This window comes from Anopheles arabiensis, chromosome 2 (assembly GCF_016920715.1).
Source record: "Anopheles arabiensis isolate DONGOLA chromosome 2, AaraD3, whole genome shotgun sequence".
In the NCBI taxonomy this organism is placed as follows: domain Eukaryota; kingdom Metazoa; phylum Arthropoda; class Insecta; order Diptera; family Culicidae; genus Anopheles; species Anopheles arabiensis.
The window spans coordinates 7,650,045-7,670,983 of NC_053517.1; the positions used below are offsets into that span (position 1 = coordinate 7,650,045).

At 52.6% G+C, this 20,939-nt stretch overlaps 1 protein-coding gene across 2 annotated transcripts; it reads right to left on the reverse strand.

The window, feature by feature from the left end:
* Positions 1–1,480: 1,480 nt before the first annotated feature.
* Positions 1,481–19,595, reverse strand: LOC120908661 (dynein beta chain, ciliary-like). Of its 2 annotated transcripts, XM_040319883.1 has the most exons (15): positions 19,009–19,595; positions 17,866–18,036; positions 17,673–17,761; positions 17,150–17,486; positions 16,796–17,061; positions 14,722–16,709; positions 13,392–14,650; positions 13,198–13,227; positions 11,560–12,942; positions 11,173–11,439; positions 10,057–10,389; positions 7,139–9,976; positions 4,891–6,287; positions 1,850–4,801; positions 1,481–1,757 (listed from the first exon to the last, which is right to left on the reverse strand). In XM_040319883.1, the coding sequence occupies exons 1-15, from the start codon at positions 19,312–19,314 to the stop codon at positions 1,658–1,660; spliced, it is 13,716 nt and encodes a 4,571-aa protein (XP_040175817.1). In that variant the 5' UTR covers positions 19,315–19,595; the 3' UTR covers positions 1,481–1,657. The 2 variants fall into 2 exon arrangements, with proteins under 2 accessions (XP_040175817.1, XP_040175818.1); XM_040319884.1 differs by lacking the exon at positions 13,198–13,227.
* Between the last annotated feature and the right edge of the window lie 1,344 nt (positions 19,596–20,939).

Below are 20,939 nucleotides of genomic sequence, written 5' to 3' on the forward strand. Positions count from 1 at the left end.
AGTTTTGCGCGAGACGAAAGCATCGCATCGTTCCCGTGTTCGCTTGTGGCTTTTCCTTTTTTTTTTGTTTTCGATTGGTTACTTTTACTTTTGCCTGAAAGGTTCACGGTTGGACAGATTATTAGAAGCGTCCAGCGACCAGTGCAGGGCGGAGGTAGGATCAGCGAACAAGAGGAGACGCACTGCTCTATATGGGCAAAGGACGGGAGGGCGCGCATTAGCTTGAAAGGATCTAGGATATATTCATTTATTTGATTAAATTTTTGGAGCTCTGTTTGCACATCCGATTCCGGCGATGTATACAACGCGTAGACAGTGTGAGAATCTGAGCACACACACACGCACGCACGAACACATAGAAAAGGAAGGGTGTGATGTATGTATGATGCTATCAGAAATTGAGCACCGATTGAAGGGTAATCTGGGAGGAAGGGAAAGAGAGATTTTCACCACGTAAATATGATACATCCGACAGAGCCGTGAGCAACATGCAAACAAATATTGTTTTCGGAAAGTTTTGGATCAAACAGAATGCTCTAAATATGATGAACTTACCTGTAAACTGGGTGGTTTTTATTTTGGGACTATTTATTACTGTGGAATGATGGAATTGGTTTAAAATGAAGAGTATGACAGATGTATTAACAAAGCCCCTATCGTCTGCTAGCTGGCTGGCTACATGTTTTTAGCTTTCTAGCTTAGAAATCAAAATAAAATATTGTAGCAAAAACTGCATAAAATAGTTTGATATTTTTTGTGATTCCCTGCTTCAACTTATATCTAAAAACTCGAGCAGTAATTATATATTTAACCATTTTCAGGAAGACTGGTCCAATGCAGGCCCCATAATAAACTAAAATGGGGAAGAACATTAAGCTTACCTTGTAAAAAGTGAGCAAAATCTGTAGACGCCGTGGTTTTCGTTAGCTCAAAAATAGTTGAAAAAAAACTTTTTTTTCGAAATGGTATGCAATTTGCATCACACCTTTACTCCCAAATATAGGCAAATGACAAATAAAATAGCGACATCTACATCTGAATCGGTAAGTACTGCTCGGTACTAAAAACAGTATGCAATGTGCGAACAAGACCTCTAAAAGGTATGCAATGATACATAATGGTTATCCGCCTACAAAGTATGCAATGAGTATGCCTTGCACTGTACAAGTTGTATGCAACCCGCATTACCTCTCAAAAGTCTGCAGCGCCATCAGCATATGAAACTGAGAACTATGTGTGCGACATCTTTCTGTCGAGTGTGCAAGCTTTGTGTGCAATCCGCTCTAAAATAATATTTTTGCCGTTCTAAAACTTCATACCCGACTGATATGCAATCTGCACTACATCAACTGCCGCTTCGATTTGAATTGGACGCTTTTTCAGCACGAGCTTAACGTTGCATTTATTTTTTTCATTTGGGTGACAATTATTATTTCGGATAATGTTTTAAGTGTATAAAGTGATTAAAATTACAATTCAATCATTTTATTAACTATGCCTAATTTGCATTTTATTTCGATCCAACGTTAAAGCATAGAGTGCCCCGTAGCATCAATTCACAAAAATCCATTTCAATTACTTTACTTTTCCACACACGTGCGATACGCTCCATTTTGCACTGCACAATTTGGGGTCCAGGGTCCGCCGAGATGTTTGCTTAAACCTGCAGCAGCAGACAAACACCGCCGAGTGTCCATTTGGCGGACTTTTCCTTCGTTTTCAAGTTGAACGTCCACACAAACGTTGGGCCCCGGGTTCTGCAAATAAAAAAAAAGCACACACGTCGTCATCGTCGCTATTGAAGAGGTTCGCCGTCTTCGCTTCCCACCTCAACCACCCCCTCACTTACCGCGTTTTGTAGACCGGACACTCGTAGATGTTTTTCGTCTCCTGCTTGTCCTGCGTGATGGCTTTGATGTAGATGACCGGCATCTGGGGGAACAGCTCCTTCATGAGCGAGTTCGCGATCGAGCCGACGCTCACGTCCCACCGGGCGCCCTCCATGAACAGCCCGTTCACGTAGGCGCCCTCGCGCGGCGGCGCACTAAAGTCCTCCTTCCACTTCTTCGTCACGTCGCAGCTGAGGCACATCTTGTCCAGCGGCCACTCGTTCTTGCGCGCCGTCTGCTGCATGATGGCCGTGAGGAAGCTCTGCGGATTGAAGAACCCGGCCAGCCACACCGAGGACGGCAGATTGAAGTCGTTCGACCACGCCTCCAGCTCCTTGATGCGGATCAGCAGGTCGGCGAACCACGACTGCAGCCCGCACATCGACGGGTACGCGCGCTTGGTCCAGTTGTCCGGCACCTGGTCGAAGAACAGCGCCCCCTCGAGCGTCTCCATGTCGGTCGTGATGGTCAGCTCGCCCTTCAGCCCGAGCAGCAGCTCCCGCAGCGACCGCTTCACCTCCCGCACCAGTATGTTCATGCGCTCGCACTCCTGAAACGCGACGATGATGAACGGCGTCCGATCCTCGACGCGTGCCATCAGCTCCAGCATGTTGAACTCCTCCGGCAGCTTGTCGAGAAAATCGTCGATGATGTTCTTCACCACGTCCTCCCGGCTGATGGAGCTGCCGCTCGAGGCGCCCGAATCGCGCGGCTGCAGCTCGAAGATGGTTTTGAACGCCTGCTCGGACAGCGTGGTGAGGAAGCCGATCTCCGCGTTCGGGTGCAGCCCGTACAGATGCGGCGACTCGGACGGCAGATTGTCGTCGATGTAGTTGTGGTAGCCGACGTAGTCGAGGTTGGGCGGGGCCGGAAAGCCGGTGGCAAAGTTCAGATCCCCATCGACCAGCTCCGGCTGCATAAACTCCTCCAGGTACGTCCGGCACAGCCGCCGGTCCCAGTCGTCCGTGATGTGGCCGCCGTACATGATCTCGCCGAACAGGTAGCGCAGATCCTCCCACGGCACCCGGTTGTTCGCCTCCAGGTAGTTGTACAGCACGTACACGCTGATCGTCAGGTCGCCCACGTTGAACGGGTACGAGCGGTTCCAGCCCTGCGGGCCGAACTTGCGCCGCTCCGCGACCACCGCGTGGAAATAGCACAGAGAGAACAGAATCGCCTTGAACTCGGCCTCTTTGCCGCACATTTCCAGCGTCTCCTGGTTGAAGTTGTCCAGCGCTTTGTGCACGTTCGCCAGCATCCCCGTCGGCGGCTCGTTCGTGATCTTGATGGCCGACTCGAGGATGCCCTGCGGTATGATGTGGTACTCGGCGGACGGTGCCGGCTCGCCGCTAATGAACAGCCGGTAGTTGCCGTGTGCGCCCTCCTGCGTGGCTTCCATCTTTTTCTCCAGCGTCGGCAGCCACTTCGCGACGAGGTGAATGTTTTGCAGCACCACCCAGTGGCCCTCCTTGCACGCGACGTCCATCGCCGCCTCGGCCACCACCTCCTGCCCCTGCCCGAGCGACACGTTGTAAAAGTTGCCGTAGTCCGACGCGAACCGCATCTTCTTGCCCAGCTTCTCCACATCCTTCAGTGGGTCGACGCCGGCGGAAAGGATAAAGAACACCGGCGTGCTCGCGCTCGACTCCTCAAACGAGCGGGCAAACTCAACCGTGCGCGCCTCCACGTACCGGGCGCCCAGCTTCTCCTCCACAAAGTACCGGATCGCGTACGTCATCCGGTCCGGGCGCAGACACCGCATAATGCACAGCCGCTGCAGCGCATTCTTGTTCTTCCACTCGCCCGGCATCTTCTCCCGCTCGGGGCACTCCGACTCGGTCAGCTTGCGCCACCGCTTGGCCGACCCCTCGATGTCCTTGTCGAGCGCCCGGAACTCGTCCATGTTGGCGAGCGCCTTGATGCCGCCCCACCCACTGTTGGACAGGAAGTCGAACGGCGAGGTCAGGTTCGGCGTGTACGGGAAGCGCAGCAGGAAGTCCAGCTCGCCCGGATCGATCTCCTTCGCGTGCAGCAGTATCTGGATCGCCATCTGCGCCATGAAGATCAGCTTGTCCTTCTCGAACAGGCCGCGCGTCGTGTACATGTGCACCGCGAACGTGATCGACTCGATCAGGTTGGCGACGCGCTCCTTCAGCTTGTCGGCGGGCGGCGTCTTCGCGATCGCGTCCTTAAACACGGTCGTGAACGCTTTCAGCGAGAACTGGTAGATCGGGTTGATCTTGTGCAGATCGTTCAGGATGAAGTACAGTATCGAGGCACGCTCGGCCGCTGACCGGTAGCTCTCGAACGCGACGTCGATCGCTTCGGAGGTTTTGCGGCTCTCCCGCACCTTGATCTCGACCTCGGCCGCCGTTTTCTTCGTCTTCTCCAGGTTCAGCACGAGCGAGGCGTCCTCCAGCACATTCTCACCCGCCGACGAGAGGCGACTAAGGAGGTCGTCTTCCAGCAGCTTGAGCGTGATCTTGAACCGATTCTGCTCGGTCGTCAGGTCCGCCTTTTGCTTCTCCAGATCGGGCCGCTCGGCCTTCACCACCTCGGCCAGCAGCTGCTCCTCGAGGCCGTCGCGCGTGACGGTGAAGTTGATGAGCGTCGTCTGCGCCTGCATCTCCGGCTTGTAGTGCGGGTTGGCCAGCTTCGTCTGCAGGATGAGCTGGAAGCTGGGATTGTAGTCGATCTCCTTCTCGCCCATCCGCAGGCAGCGGCCCTTCTTGACGAGCATCCGGCCGAGCAGCGGGTCCAGCACCGCGTCGACCGTTTCGCCGATGTTCTCGATCAGCAGTATCTTCCCGTTCACCACGCACCGCTCGATCACGTCCAGGTAGCCGCGCACGGTCAGCCGCAGCACCGTCAGCTCGTCGCCATACTTTTGCTTGATCCATTTGATGCCCTGTCTGTGGCGAGACGGAAGAGAAAACAAGAGTGTGTAAGTAAAACGAAGGCTTCAATACTGCACCACAATTCTTCGTGGGAATCAGCTTACAGCTGCGGATCAATCATGAGCGGCCAGCGGGACGAGTACGTCAGTATGGTGGCGTTCTCCGCCGACATCCGATCCGACGGCAGGCCCTCGTTGTTCCACGACGCGATCATCGCATCGTCACAGATCAGGCTGAGCGGATCGACACCCTCCGTGAACGGGATCATCGGGCGGGACATGCGGAACGTCGGTATCCACAGCCGCTCCTGCAGCTCGACGCGGTATCGTCTGGTGAAGCAGCCGACATAGCTGATAAAGCAGGCAACCAATAGCACATCGCCCGGCAGGGTCACCGTCTGGCCCTTCAGCATGGCTATCGATTCCCGCCAGCGCACATTCTCCGATGCCAGCCCGTTCACCAGACGATGCGCCAGGTCGATCGTGAACGCCGTCTTGTCCGCCTCGTCCTGGCACTTCTGCTTCTCCGCGAGCGCATTGTTGAACGCCGCCTCGATCACGCCCAGCTTGTCCTCCAGCTCGGTAATCTTCGACTCGAGCTCCATCAGCTTGTCCTGCGCGTCCTTCAGCTCGGTCTGCGCCTCGTTGAGGGCGCGCTGCTTCGGCTCCACCACCTGGTACACCTCGTAGAACCGGTGTATGTTGATGACCCAGGCGCTCAGCCCGGCGGCCGCGATCGACTTGGCCCGTATCTTGTCCGGATCGAACTCGGGATCGCGCAGGTACAGCTGCAGCGCCTTGATCACGTCCGGATGGATGTGCTCCTTGTCGTAGTACAGCAGATCGTTCAGGAACACGTCCACCTTGTTCATGATCATCTTGCACGACTTCCAGCTGCGGTCCTTCGGGATTTTGCCCTTGGGCGAGAACAGCACCAGCACGGCCGCGCACACATTGACGACCGCGTCCGGCGGCGACCCGAACGATTTCAGCTCGGTCAGGTTCGTCTTGTCGAGCGTGTCCAGGGCCGCCTGGGCGGCGAGCAGGGCCGGCTCCGCCTTGCGCAGATCTTCCTCGCAGACGCGCGCCTTCGCCCCGACGTCCTCCTCGATGACGCGCACCTTCAGCTCCTCCTCGGCGGCAATGTTCTTCTCCTTCTGCACCTTCTCGTTCTCCGCACCGACCACCTTGATCAGCTTGTCCGCCTCCTCGTTCTTCACCTTCAGCACGATCTCCTGGTCGGCCAGCTGGAGCTGCAGCGAGTCCACCTGCTTGGCACACTCGGCCAGCTTGAGGATGCCGCTCTCCAGCCGGTGGATGCGATCGTGCAGCTCGAGCGTCTTGTCCGTCAGCAGCTTGGCGTAGAGCGAGATCAGCTCGAGGAACGACTTGGGTGTGGTGTAGTTGTAGCGCCGCTCGTTCTGCAGGTACGTTTGTGACATTTCGTTGACGGTACCGTGCACGTACGACATGAACACGGCGATCGGTTCAACCAGTTCGGGCTGCAAGACAAACGGAAGGCGTGTATGTTAGAGATGAGTCATTGGGATGCAGGTACATGAACTTGCCAAGTGATTCATGAAAGTGTCATTAAATTAAATGAAAGTGTCATTAAAAGTCATTAAATCACTCTGAATCTTATTTTGAGATTCAAGATTCTTCAACGATTCAACTATCTCTAATGATTCATGAATCAAAAAAAAAATTGTGAATCTTCAGAGATTCTTGAAACTCCAATGATTCATGAATCAGTAAGAAATCTTATTAATCTTCAAGGATTCATGTCTCTCTCTCTTTCACTTGTTAGATTTATGTATCTCTAATGATTCATGGATCATCATATTAATATTCAAACATTAATGAATCTCTAATGATTGATGAATCTGTAAATAATCATATTAATCTTCAAAAATTCACGAATTTGTGAATAATCTTTCGCTGATTGATTCATGAATCCCTTAATATTCATGGATATTTTAATATTTATAAGAAGCCTTAGAGATTTATGATTATTTTAAGACTATTGAACCTTTGAAGATTCTTATAGATCTTCAGAGATTAATGGATCTGTAAAGAATCATGCGCTGATTGAGTCATGAATCTCTTAATGTTTAAGATCATTTCATTATTTATATGAAGCCTTAGGGATTTATGATTCTTTAAAGACTGACTCAATAGTTTCTTATGAATTGGTCTTCAGAGATTATTGAATCTTCAAAGAATCAATAGTCTCTAGAGGCAAGAATCTTTAGATATTCGTCTCCAGATTCAAACCACACCTCATTGAATATTAATTTGAAAGACTCTTTACAACTGATTAATGAAATACAACATGAATTTTCAACACACTTACCGGCAAGACCTCAATTTCCGACAGGAACCTCGTCGACACCGACTCGAGCGCATTTTTGGGCCACTCGTGGAACCAATTGATGGCGGTACAGTTGACAATCGCCGGGAACTTGCGCGCCCGAACGCGCAGCGTAGAGCCGACCGGCGAGAAGCACAGCACCAGCTTCAACGATTTCCTCACCTTCTCGATGAAGTACTTCCAGCAGTTCTCCTTCGAGTCCATCATGCCCAGCTGCTTCACCTCGTTGCGCAGCGCGTTGATGATGTTGTTGTCGATCTCGTCCTCCGGGAACAGCTCCGGTATCTCGCCGGACGCTAGCAGATCGTTGATCAGCACCAGGAACGACTCCTCGGCCACCTGCGCGTCCGTCATCAGGAACATGCAGGGGACGTTTTTGACGCCCGCCTTCATGTACAGCACCGCCAGGTCCGCCTTCAGGTCCGCGATGCTGTAGCCCTTGCGCAGCTGGATCTGGAACACCTCCAGGCCCGATATGAAGGCGGCCAGCCGCGACAGCGACTGCTTGCCCGAGCCACCGACACCGATGAGCAGCGCGTTCCCACGCGGTCCCTCCAGAATGCGACTGATCCGGCAGATGTGGCTCATCGCGTCCTCGAACAGCACCAGATTCATCGCCCCGATCATGTCGTTGTAGTTGGACTGGGCCTCCTCCAGCGTTTTGTTCAGCGTCTCCCAGCTCGCCACCGGCATGTACTTCGGATCGGTGAGTCCCTCCGCAAAGTGCGAGTAGATGATGGGCTTGGAGAAGACCTTCGTCTCGTCCATCTCCTCGAACGACTTCTTCACCACGTCCACGATCAGCTTGTTGAAGTTGTCAATGTCCCGCTCCTCCACCAGCTTGTCGCCGTAGACGCGCGTCGCCTCGTGCGCCCACAGGCGGATCAGCTGGTTCGGCTCGGCGCACGTCTCCCCGTTCCCGAACAGCATGCCCTGGAAGATGTTGGCCAGGTCGCGCATGTTAAACACGTAGTGAAACTTGACCGCCGTCGGCAGAAACATCTGCCCCATCTTGGTGTGCAGGTTGAGGGCGCACGTGACCAGCGCGGCACAGATTTTCTGCGTCGCCAGGTTGAACTTGTTCAGCGGGTTGGACAGATGCTGCGACAGCACCGAGTAGTAGATGTGGTACAGTGGATCGCCGCTCGGGAAGCTGACGGCAAACACGCAAAAGTGGCGCTGCAGCCGCGGGTCGATCGTGAACGAGCCGGCCGTCGGGTTCATGCACGACACAAACTGGCAGTTGTGGATGTCCTTCAGCGACAGCTTGGCCCGATCGTACCAGTGCCGGTAGTCCATGAACTGGCGGATGAGCGTGTGCGGCTGCACCGTGCCGTACGTGTCCACCTCCGGCATGTTCATGTCGTCCACGAAGTACACCATCGTCTTGTTGCCCGGCGGCCCGTAGTTGCGGCCCGCCTTCTTCTCCAGCGGCTTCTCCAGCACGCGCTGCAGCATCTCCGAGGTGGTGTAGAAGTTGAACGGCACGTTCGTCACGGCGTACTTGTATGACAGGCTGCTCAGCTTGTCCGCCACGATGACGCTCTTGCCGGAGCCCGCCCCACCGACCAGCATCACCGGGTGCTTGTCCTCGATCAGTATGTCCATGAACCAGCGCAGCCGCGTCGTCTCCGTCGTCGGCACCAGCATCGACTGCAGCGGAATGTCCGTGTCGAGCTCGAACGACGGTACCAGCTCGGTCCAGGGGTTGAACTTCTTCGTTTCCGGATCGATGTAGTAGCTGAAGATGGTCCCACCGGGCGGGAAGCGGATCGCCTTAAACTCGTTGATCCACCACTTGTGAAACTCGGTCCGCCAGTCGACCAGCTGGTCCTGGTACAGCGACGACCCGAAGCCCCAGATCACCGCAAACACGTAGTATATCTCGTACCACTCCTTCGGGCACTCGGGCGGCAGGTTCTGCGGCGTCAGCAGGCAGTCTAGCAGATGGCAGGTCATCTGTATCATCGCAATCTCCGAGATGGGCGTTATCTTTTTGAACCGCTTGTGCGCGTCCATCAGCGGCGGTATGTACTTGTCGAACAGCACCGACAGGATGCCCTTCTCGGCCTGCGTTTCGCGCGAATCGATCCACGACGCGACGAACGGATTCCAGCCCAAATCCTGCGGGTTGATGTACAGGATGCCGGCCCGGGACACCGTCGCCGGGGTCGCGGTGCGCAGGTTGGAGATTTCGAACAGCAGGCGCATCTCCTTCGTCAGCGCAATGCGCTCGTTGCTCGCCAGCGTCAGCACCTTGTTGTCGTCCATCACCGTGTTCAAGCTTTCGATCCACATCGGGTCGATGTCACCGTCCAGCACGATCCACTTCGGTCCCGTGCCGGGCATGTTCGCCTGGTCGCGCATGATGACGGAAAACAGCCCGTCCTTCCACTCGCGCGTGGCCGGATTGATGATGCCGAACAGCTCATCGTTCGTGACCGCCTTCGGGTTGAGGTCGTTAAAGTGTGGCTTGCGCTTCTGGTTTTGGTACGTCTTGAACAGCGCCTTCCAGACCTGCGTCTTGCCCGTGCCGGCATTGCCGACGATGAAGACCGAGTGGCGCACCGCGAACAGTTCCTCCAGCTGGACCACCTTGAGGATGAAGCTATCCTCCGGCTGCAGCTTCATCTCCTGCGTCGAGCGGCGTATCAGCTTCTCAAAGTCGGGCGATCGCTTTCGCGGCACATCGAGCGCTGGGAAAAGATCGCCTATAAGCCCCATAAACACGGGCACATCGTCGGTGACGATTTTCGGTATGTTAAAGTCACGCAGCGCTCGCATCAGCACCTGATCCTCGGGTCGCTCTCGATCGCTTCGCTACGGTGTGAAGGGACACAAACGGGTCAGAGTTAAGCCAGAATTGTCGGAACTGAAATGTTGAAATGCAACAAACTTACCTTCAACGATCCCGCCACGACCAGCACCGACTTGATCGCACGCAGCCCCCAATCGTAGTGGTCCTGCTTGGACAGCAGCTCCTTGCACAGCGTGTAGAGCGTGATGAACTTGCGGGCCAGCAGCCGGGCCTCCTGGAAGCCTTCCGCCACGAGCATGATTTCGCAGATCAGCTCAAAGTCCGGCACGACCATCGCGCACGGCCGGAAGAGCGCTTTCAGATTCTCCGGCAGCTCGGTACGTCCGGCGTAGCCCGGGTTCATGGTGATGAAAATGCCCACGGTTGGAATGAGCGAGATGGTTTCGCCCATAAAGTTAAATATGCTTTTCTTGCCCTATTGGTAGGGAAATTTGATAATTATTTCAGTTGCCAGTACAAAAGCGGATGAACGGATGATGGGTTGCGGTGGGCAGATGACGCAAATGGCGGTGGGAAGAGAATGTTAAAATGCAGAAGTAAAATTGAGTGCTTCAAGCAAACATGCAGTATGCTCAATTACGATGATTCAAGCGACGAGCAGGATGTTGAATGGTTAAAGTGAAATGTTTAAATTATCTCAAACTACTTCAAACGACTCCAAAGTACAAGCCGAAATTAAACATTAATTAAAAACCCTTTCGATTGGTGCACAAAAAAACCCTACAGCTACTTTACCGTTTTCGTTGCATTACAGTGAAAAACAAGGCGAAGCAATAAAACTACCAGCAGCATACGTGCACAAATCGAAAAACCACAAAAACATTGCCACAATTTCCAAATTCCCGCAAAAGACCGGGGAAGGACCGGGACGAAGGTGCTGCTTGAACGTTAAACATCCAACGATAGAATCGATTTCCAAATTTACCTTGCTATCGCTAAGGGTTGCATACTTTTTCCCTCCCTATACACACACACCATTACCACGCGATACACATATACATACACACGCAACACATGTACAGAGAAACACACAACACATTATTCAACCACCAAGTAGAGAAAGAAACGGAGGGATTTTCCAGTTACAGGGCGAGTAAAGGTACCAAAAGTGTTTGTTTGTGTGTGTGTGTGTGTGGGTACGGAGAGATTTTGTACAACCGATTGCGTCCGTCGGCGGGTTGGGTGTCGTGTCGCTTACCTTGATCGCATCCTGTATCGATTTGACCTGCACCGCCACGACGGACAGCACCTCGACGGAGATGCGGTTGAACTCGTCGAAGCATCCCCAGGCGCCGGTTTGCGATAAGCCCTTGTAGATGTTGCCGCACGATTTGTAGTCCATCTGCTCGGAACAGTTAAACACGTACACCATGATGCCGAGCGCCCGGCCGAGATCCTTGGTCGTTTCGGTTTTGCCCGTGCCGGCCGGTCCGGCCGGTGCACCGCCCATGATTAAATGCAGCGACTAGCGTGGGGAGAAAATAGAACACGAATCAGAAGGGGGGGAGGGGGGGGTTTAGGTTTGTTCCCAAAGTGTAGTAAACACGAGATGAAGGCGCTGATTTTGTGGTTTTTTGGTACCTACCTGCGTGAGGGTGATGTAGCACCGATCCGTTAGCGGTGTAATTACCAACCGGGGCGTGTTGCCCAGATACTCGTAATCGTACCGGAACTGGGCATCGCAAATGTTTGCGAAGCAGTCGCCCAGCTTATCGTCCCACCGGTGGCGCAGCTGGCTCTGCCACTGGAACGCCTGGCCCGTCTCCACCTTCTGCAGTATCATTTTGGCCACGACGTCGCGCGAATGCACGTCTATCGTGCAGATGGTCATAATCTTTTGCCGATCGCCCTGGCTAAGCTCGCCGCAGAGCAGCACGATTAGCGCGTTCAGCTGCAGGATCTGCTTCTTCTGGTAGTCCTTCAGTGCGCTCTCGTAGCCCTCCTCGAGCTTGGCAAACGCCACGTTCACCTCGGTGGTCCACCAGATCTGGGTCGCGCACAGGGCCGGTTGGGCGGGCCAGTCGAAAATCCACGAGTCGCGCGGCTTCTCCTCGTACGCCGTCACGGAGCGCTCGAACAGGTCGCGCAGCGTGATGCGCATCGAGTCGGTGATGCGGTTCAGCCATATCTCCACCTTCCCGTCGCAGTCACACTCGTCCTTGAACTGGACAAACTCCTCGTTCTCCTTCGACACCATACCGATGGCGGTTTTGTTGGAGCTCTTGTCGAACCGCAGCTTGGCGATGGAATCGTACAGCTTGGTCAGATGTTTCGCCACCAGCTCCGGCTGGTTGCCGTTCGACAGGATGTCGAGCAGATCGGCGGACGACACGAAGTAAAAGCGTGGATAGGCGAGCCGCTTCGTTTCCAGATAGTCGTTGAGGGCTTTCTCGCACAGTATGAGCTGCTCCAGCAGGCTCTCCAGCTTCTCGTACAGCCCGGGCCGGTTGGTCGCCTTGACGATGTTCGGATTGGCCACGATGCCGGCCAGCAGCTGCTTGAACTCCTTGTCGATGTTGTCGAAGCGCTTCGAGTCCTCGGGCAGCTGGTTGCGGATGTCCTCCGACCCGATGAAGATGCTCTCCAGGTACATCCACTTGCGCTGCACCTCGAACCAGGCCGTGATGACGCAGTCGGCATTCGAGAGGGACAGCTGCCAGCGGGACACCTGCTCGAGGAAGTAGGCGACATACTTGGAGGACAGCAGGTTCTGCAGCTGCACCTGGTTTTCCTCCAGCATCTCCATGACTTCTTCCGAGATTTTCAGCAGCTTCAGGTGGGTGCGCTCGTGCGGATCGAACTCGAACTGCAGATCCTTCCACGCGACCTCCAGATCCTTGAGCATCTTCTCCATGGACATCTCCTTGACCGATTTGTCGACGATGCCTTTCACCTCTTCCTCGTAGTTGTGCAGATTCAGCTCAAGCAGGTCGGCCAGTGTGGTTGAGTCTACCATTTGGAAGCGTACCTAGGGCGTGTTAGAGGAATCGTGATCAGAAATGGACGCTTTTGGCAACGAAAAGCGATGAGTTTTCATCATACTTGGAAAAAGGAATTATGCCATAAATGAATAAGAAAATTAAAGCAACCTCAAATAATGTACAACACTTTGCTATTAGTGCGGTTAGAGATTTACAGTGCGCTTGAGAGAACGCAAAGATTGCAAGAAACTGAAGAGATTAAACACGACCAATCATCACACTCATGAAAAACCATCACAAACCAGCATTTCTTTCCCATATGTTTGTATCAGCTGAACAGTATCCCGCGTTGTCGTTTATGTCGATGTTGTAGAAGTGGTTGAAGCATTGAATAAAAAAATAAACAAGATTTGTAACGACACAAACAACATGATCCTACCAAGTTCTTCAGCTAAAAGGAGACACAATCTATTGAAGCTCTAATCCGATTACATACCTTGGTAGCTTGCATCAGCTCAAACCAATGACGCTCGCGGATGGCCGGATTCTGCAGCTCCGTAATGGCACGCAGCGATGTCATGAGATTCTTCAGGATCGCCTCCAGATGCAGATACGGTGCCCAGTTACGCATGTCCTTGTCTAGCTGGCGAATCTGCTTGCCATAGTTCTTACACTCGACGTCCATCGCCTCAACGTCAATCTTCTTCCAGGACGTTTTCTTCCAATCGTTCACGCACGATTCAACCGTGTAGACAAAGTCCCAGATTTGCTTCAACATCTTCACCTCCTTCCGGCACAGCCGCAGCTTCGTATCGTCCGGCGGGCTGAGCTCGAACAGGCTCGCCGAGTCGCTGAGATTCTTCAGCTGCGTCTCCATGATGTTCAGCTCCAGGTTCACCTGATCGCAAATGTCGTACACGTTCTTGCAGGGGACCTTGAAGCAGGGCAGCTTCTTGAACCCATCCCGGTACAGCTTCATGCGGATGTCGAACAGGCTGATGCGCTTGCGAATGAGATCCACCTGGTACGCTTGCGCCGGGGCAATCTTTTCCCGCACCTTCTGGGCCGTCTTTTTCATGTGTAGCCAACGCTCGGGCAGCTCGGTAAACTGCTTGTAGACCGTCTCGTTAAACTCTACGTTGTAGGTTTTCAGCAAATCGACGGTCGCCTTCAGCGGCTCGAACATGTTGTCCGTGGCCGTTTCCCGCTCCTTGATTTTGTTCAGCACGGACAGTATCTTGAGCAGCGTGGGGAAGTCCTCCTCGGCGGCTTCGAGCCCCAGCACCTCGTCGCACTCGATGCTAAACTCTTCCAGCTCCTGCAAGCTGATAACCACGCGATCGATCAGCGTTTGCTTGTAGATGTTGGACCACTTGCCTATTTCGTGCAGCAGCTTGTGCTTGAAATGCCGAAAGTCGACCAACAGCCACGTGTCGAACACGTGCGACACCTCCGTCTGGTACACCTCGTCAAACAGATCGATGTAGCTGTCGATCTGGGCCTTGAACTGTTCCAGCGTTGGGGCGACCTCCTTGAGGGGCGTTTCCGTGGAGAGCAACATTTCCATCTCGTCCTGCGTGAGCGGCCGTCCGTACTTGAGAAACTGTGCCAGCACACTGTGCTTATCGTCCAGCCAGAGATAGTTGTAGTTGTCGAACTGTTTAACGTACTTTTCGGCATCGCGGGTAGATTGAATCACCATCAGCATGATCGAGTGCTTCATACGCTCGATAGCGTCGTTGTTGCTTAAGTGAGCTGCAAATAGAACGGATAGCACACTTGAAGAGGTCAAAGGAATCAAACCCACGATCAAACAGAATACTCACACACATACGTTTCCGGATATACATTCCCTTCCTCGTCGGTACGCTCACTCTCGGCCGGTTGGGCAACTCTCGGTATCATGTCCGACATGCAGTAGATGTCAGTGATCATGCTTTCAACCAAAGCAAAGAACCCGTCCGGATCGTACGGATCCAGCGAAGGACAGAAGCGCGTATCTGGCGGATGCAGCTCGTACTTGATCTCGAAGATTGGAGTGTTGTGCCCGAGGCGGTTTTCCATTTCAAACTTGATGTACTTCACGCTCACGTGTACAGCTTCCATAATTTCTTTCGACAGTATTGAATCCACATACTCTTCATACGGACGGAACAGCTCCAGCTGGGAGAGATTCTTTCCGAGCTCCGACTGGTCGAGGGACGGCACATCGTCCAGCGTATCTGCTCCCGATGGGTCTTCCTCCGCTTCTGGAGCATCGAGGACTACACTAGGTGGTCGTTGTTCCTCTTGTTCCTCCGCAGCAGCACCTACCGGCATAGCCATGCTGCTCCTACGCTGCGATCCCGTAGCGCTGGTGGTGGATGATAGCTTCTCTTCCGACAAAGCAACAAGATAGTCGAAATACAGCTTGAAGTTTTCATCCATCACCTTCTCGATAAGCTTCTTCGTTTCCAGGCACGCCTCTAGACGCCGCTGCACGATCAGCGAGCGGTTTTCAATGTTGATAAGCGAGGCGTTATCTCCATTCAACCGTTCGTAGAGCGGTATCTTGCCCCAGCTGCGGATGCTGTTCTGTACCTTTTTGATGTTTGCCTTCGCCTTCAGCACGCGAGAGTACAGGTTGTACAGCTTGTCGTACAGCCCGTCGATGAAGCTTTGGCTGAAGTTATTCCAATCGATCCGACCCGAGCACGCATCCCCGAGGATGTCATCGATCTCATCGATCTCCTTCTGGATCAGCTCGAACTCGCACGGTGCGCAGGTTTTGCATATTTCGTTGTACCACTCCACAATGCGTGACAACTTCATCCGAGCCGCCCAGAGCGCTTCCCCCGTTGCGTAGTACTGCTGGGCCTTCTCCGGTATGTTGACCGCTTTCATGCACCGCAGGTAGCGGACCTCGGCCATGATGGTTTGCAGTACCTGGTTGAAGTTCATCTCCAGCAGCCGGGGATCGGTACGGCTGAGCAGTGGTTTGCTCATGAAATTGTTGATATGCTTGGTGACATCCGCCACCCAGGCGGAGAACAGTTGCTGCTCAAAGTCCTCCAGCTGTTCCTTCAACCGGTCCGCTTTCTGCAACACCCGTTGACCCAGTTCGTTGCCGAATATTGGTAGATCGATCATCGCCAGCTCCGTGAGCGGCTTTTTGATGCGATCCTGCAGCTTGTGCACCCAGGCAATTGCTCCAGCGACGGGCGGGAATCCATCATCGATGGGAATTCCCTTTAAGCCCTTTTGCCGGTACTCCTCGCAGCCGGTTTCGTAAATGAGCCGCATCGCGTTCAGATCGGCATCGAACAGCGCCACAATGCTTTCGATCTTGGTGGACACGTCCGGCTGTATGAGGGGCCGGTTCAGCAGACTGCCCAGCACCTGCACCAGCTTCATCAGCTGCTCCACGTTGAAGCACTCCTCAAAGGCAAGCACGAACTGGGCGGCCAGCCGTCGCTCCAGCACGCTTGCCTTCTCGATGTAGCGCTGCCGGTCCTTGGCGAACCCCAGCAGCTTTGGGTCGGGATCGAGCGGATCGTACTGGATCGATCCCCAGCGCTGGTAGAGCTTGTTGTAGTCGTCGTAGATCTCCTGTATCTTGCGGCTGATCGCTCGACCCCGCAGCCCGCCGATTTCCACCTTTTCGAGCTTCTTAAACTCGGCCGCCGTGTTGAAAATATCCTTTATTTCGTTCAACCGCACAATGTAGATGTCGAGCCGATCGAAAATGTCCCGCGCGCGAAACGTCCAGTTGATGGGTTGGGTGTTGGGTTTCTCGAACTCGCTCAACCGTGAGCGAAAGTCATGAAACTCGGATCTGTGTGTGAGAGAGAGCGAGAGCACAGTACAATAATAGATGGGTTTCTTCGGTACGGCAAAGCGCAAACCGCTACCGGCACTTACTTGTAGAATTCCAGCGAATCAATGATTTGGCTAATTTTGATCAATGACTCATCGACCTCGCCCTGGAACAGTGAGCCCGGATCGAGGGATTTGCTCGCCTCCGCTATCATCATGTTGCTTATCATTTTAAACAGAATCACTAACCGCGAGTTGATGCCGTAGTAGCACGAGTTGGCCCAAACCAGGCACACCAGATGAAGCATCGGGGAAATCATATCCGCTGAATCGGTGAAATCGGTACTCTCGAATGTTTCGAATGTTTTACGCTGAAAAACGGAGAAACACACACAAGCAGACAGAGAGCAAAATGATAAAATAAAGGTGATTACACAGCAAATGGGTTGTGTGTCCTACCAGCGGCTTCAAGTAGAGCGAAATGTCGTCCGCCTCGTGTACCGCCTGTACGACATGCTTGAACGTCTTCTTGAACGAGGACGAGTACACCGAATCGATACCCTCGAGTATAACGCCAATTTGTCGCGCTTTCGGCTCGGTTAGCTGGGCGTAGATGTTGCGTAGATTCTTTTGCCGCAATTCCCAGAAGCTGATCTCCTCGACCGGCGTCGGGTGCCGCCCGTCCTTGAACGCCTGCGACGAGTCCTCCTTCAGTACGTCATTAATCTGGCAGGCCCACTTAATTATAATGCCCTCGAGGGAGTTTTTCATTTTCAGACTGCATGCATCGATGTTGCTGTTGCGGTGGCGGGTGTCGTGTTGGGTGGACGGGTGGGTGGAGGCCATTGCAAATTACCGGCGGTACCGATTGAGCGAACAAAAGCGAGCGCACGAATGGTGTACGCGAATATGAATCGTGTGTCGGGAAAGTGCGGGAAAAAGTTTTATTTCGCTTGCGCCGCCTGGGACGGTTGTAACTTACCCTTGCAGAACTTCCTCCCCGACCTGCATAATGTTGTCGATAGAAATAGGCATCGGCAGCAGCGTTTGATTTATGATGTTACCTTTCACCTTCATTGCGGGTAGCGGGAATGGGACGTGTATGTGTGTGTTAGTCATAATTGTTTGTTGCTATTTTCTGTACTGTTTGCGTTGGCGAGCAACCGCCTACATACCTCGGAAATGATATTCCGCAGCTCCTGGACGTGATTATCGATGTCCTTGACGATTGCGGTAGGCCATCCTTCCTGGTTTTTTGGGTTGTTAATCATGGGGTAGAAGATTTCATCCACCAGAATCGATAGATCGTCGATAGGGTTCGGTGTTAGATCGCCGTATATGATTTGCTGTGTGGAGTGAGGTTGAGGAAAGAGATTTAATATTTCCAATCGATAGTTATGGACAGTAAGGAGACACTGATTGACCAGAAAGCATCAAAACAAAGAGGGATAAAACTAAATAAACAGCTTGTTCCAGCTTTGTAAATACCCCGACACTATTGTCCCACAACAAGGTTAAGCTGCTCAAACAAGCTGTTGTACATGCCGTTACCGAAACAGCAAAACACGTGTGTTGCATGCGTTGCTGAAATATACCGCAAACCGAAATCGCAACACAAGATTACACACGTCGTAATTGTTCCTAAATTAAGAAATTTTATTGCACCTCACTGCTGCGGGCAAGTCGACGAGCCATTCCGAGCCATTGTGGGGCCATTACCGTGGCTTGCAGCTAAAACCGTGGTCACGACAAAGTGTGAAGTAAATGGCATTTGCCACGCAAGCAAACCCTGCTCGTCGCTCGCGGGAAAACAAGCAACGTATTTAAAGCACGGTTTTTGCAAGCAAGTGGACGTTTCTTTGAGGGCGGGATTTGCAAAACGTGCGCCTTGAATTATCATATCAAAAAGATTGGGTAATTTTTAAACCTGCAATCAAAGACAAGGCCAGACAGGCAATGCGTACGCATCGAACAAGGGGCCGAGTAACTAGGGGCGTTGGTGGCTTGAGTTTTTTTATTTACCAAAACCTTGATTTTGGCGGTACAGAGTACCAATTTTAGAAAACACCTACAATTCCCTAACCTTCTAACGCATCAATACGAATGTTTGTATGTGTGTGCGGGTGTTTCACAATCAAACGCATAAACAACTCCAAGGGCCCAGTAGCCATGGTCGTTCCCAATGGTAACGGGGCGATGGCGACGACGCGATAGTCCTACCCGGTCCGTTACGGCCATTAATGCAAAAACAACACCGAGCCGTCCATTTCAGGCCTCACTTTCTTTTCCCCCTCGCTTGCAAGAGCCCACAAACCTACCTCACGAATTTTCCCAATCTCCACAGCCATCTCGGAGATCTTGACGAAGTAACATATCTTGCCCTTGGCGGTGGACGTGAAATGGTAGCTCGGTACGAGCGCCCCAGCATTGTTGAGCGTTATGAACAGCTTCATCACGGCGGGCTGCAGCACCCAGTCCATCACGATCGTGCGCAGCTCCTCGTTGCCGATCAGCTTCTGCCACTTTTCGTCCTTCAGGCGCATCGTCTTCAGCACGTACCGGCCGACGAACGCCGAGCACGGGTCTTCCTCTTTCTCTTCCTTTTTCTTCTTCTCCTCCGCCATCGCAGCAGCACCGGCCGGAAGGGTCAGCGGGACACAGAACACTCACACACACACACACGCTGGACACGCTGGATCTCCACGCTGGACACTGGACTGACACTGACTGCTGCGCTCGGAGACAATCCAACACCAGAACACACTAAAGCACCGGAACGTGTGCGTCCGCTCCCGGCGAGGTGCAAACGTGCAATGGGCGGACGGTATTGAGCATTAATTTCGAGTTTAAATCGAACAGCCCGCTGCTTTGCACCGTGCAGTAGTGGAGTAGCTCGTGCACAACTACACCAAGGCTTACTACGCGCGCACTGCCTTGGATACGGGAAAGCGTTGCTGGTTGATTGTTTGGTTTCCACAGGAAGTGTTTCCGAACTGTACCAGGTACGTGTGTGCAAGGTGTGTGTTGTTTCGCTTGTCTGCTTACGACTTCCATGCCACCGGGGTTTTAGGGGGACCGTGGAGTGGAACGACTTCAATCAGCGAAAAATCTGCTGAAGGTATGTTAGAGGCACACACACACACACACACGGTTAAAAAAACACGCAAATGGCGGGAAAATACGATTGGTGCAGTACGATTCCTGTTTTTTCGCCTTTTTTCGGTTCTTCTGCAAATAATCCGATCCATTAAAGACAGGTTTGTTCATTACTGTGTAAGTGGAAAGGACGGAAGGCTCTTGCAACACGCTTAGCCCATTGTGCAGACGCCTGTTCCGTGTATAATGCCAGTCTGGGAGTCGAGCGGCAGTTTCTGAAGCGATTCGTTTTGCGCTTTGGCAAGTAATTTACTTCTGTGTACATCATTTGTTCGGGTGGCCGGCACATAGAGTGGTGCCTCTCCTCGCGGTAAGGGCTGTCATTGGCTGTGAGCCCCCTATTGACAGCATGTGGAGAAATGTAATGCGTGCTTCCGTGTGAGGGAAAATTGTGTTAAATCTTTGCATAATTCTTGCTTTGAGTTTTAGCAACAGCATTGTGGTTTCGTATTGGTGTGTTATTATATCAATAGTATGGTTTTTGTCTCACACAATTTTTCTCTAATCTGGTGCAAGCTAGCATTCTATACGTCCATTTTTGTACTCCATCCGGCCTATGATGGAGCCGCCTGGTTTTTTTTTGGAAGGTTTCTTTCATTTTCCTTTACAAACTCAATTGTGTACCACTTCAGATGGGAACTATTGCTCTCGCTTTGCTTACCTTTCCAGCGAAGGTGAAGGACTTCAGACCCAACGCCGCATTGAACGGATTTGTTTTGCGAAAAAAAAAAACGAAATAAAACCCCCCACCGTACACATTATGCGGAAAATGAGCGAATGATTGCGAAAAAACACAAAATCACCATAAAGCACACCACAATGCTGCCAGCCGTACGCAACGGGAGTGGCGGGCTGGTACGGCAAAAGGGTGGTGATTAAATTTACGATTCATTTTGCCGATACATTTTAGGCAGTGCGGGAGGTCCTTTGAGGTCTCCGGACGAGGAAAAATAGAACAAAGACATAGTTCATAAACCTCTTCGGGCACGGGTTTTGTGGATTGACGCGGTGGCAGCTGTTTGAAAAATGAATCCAATGCTACCAACAGCGGCAATTTGCTCAACAGGTTGTACGGTTCGATAAAATGTGTCGT

Bases quoted from the DNA above. Each gene is read 5' to 3' on its own strand.
- LOC120908661 (XM_040319883.1), bottom strand. From the start codon at position 19,314: ATGGCGGAGGAGAAGAAGAAAAAGGAAGAGAAAGAGGAAGACCCGTGC. The intron at 10,390-11,172 runs GTAAGCGACACG...CCCTACCAATAG, and splicing joins CGATACAGGATGCGATCAAG to GGCAAGAAAAGCATATTTAA. The intron at 9,977-10,056 runs GTAAGTTTGTTG...TTCACACCGTAG, and splicing joins TCGTGGCGGGATCGTTGAAG to CGAAGCGATCGAGAGCGACC.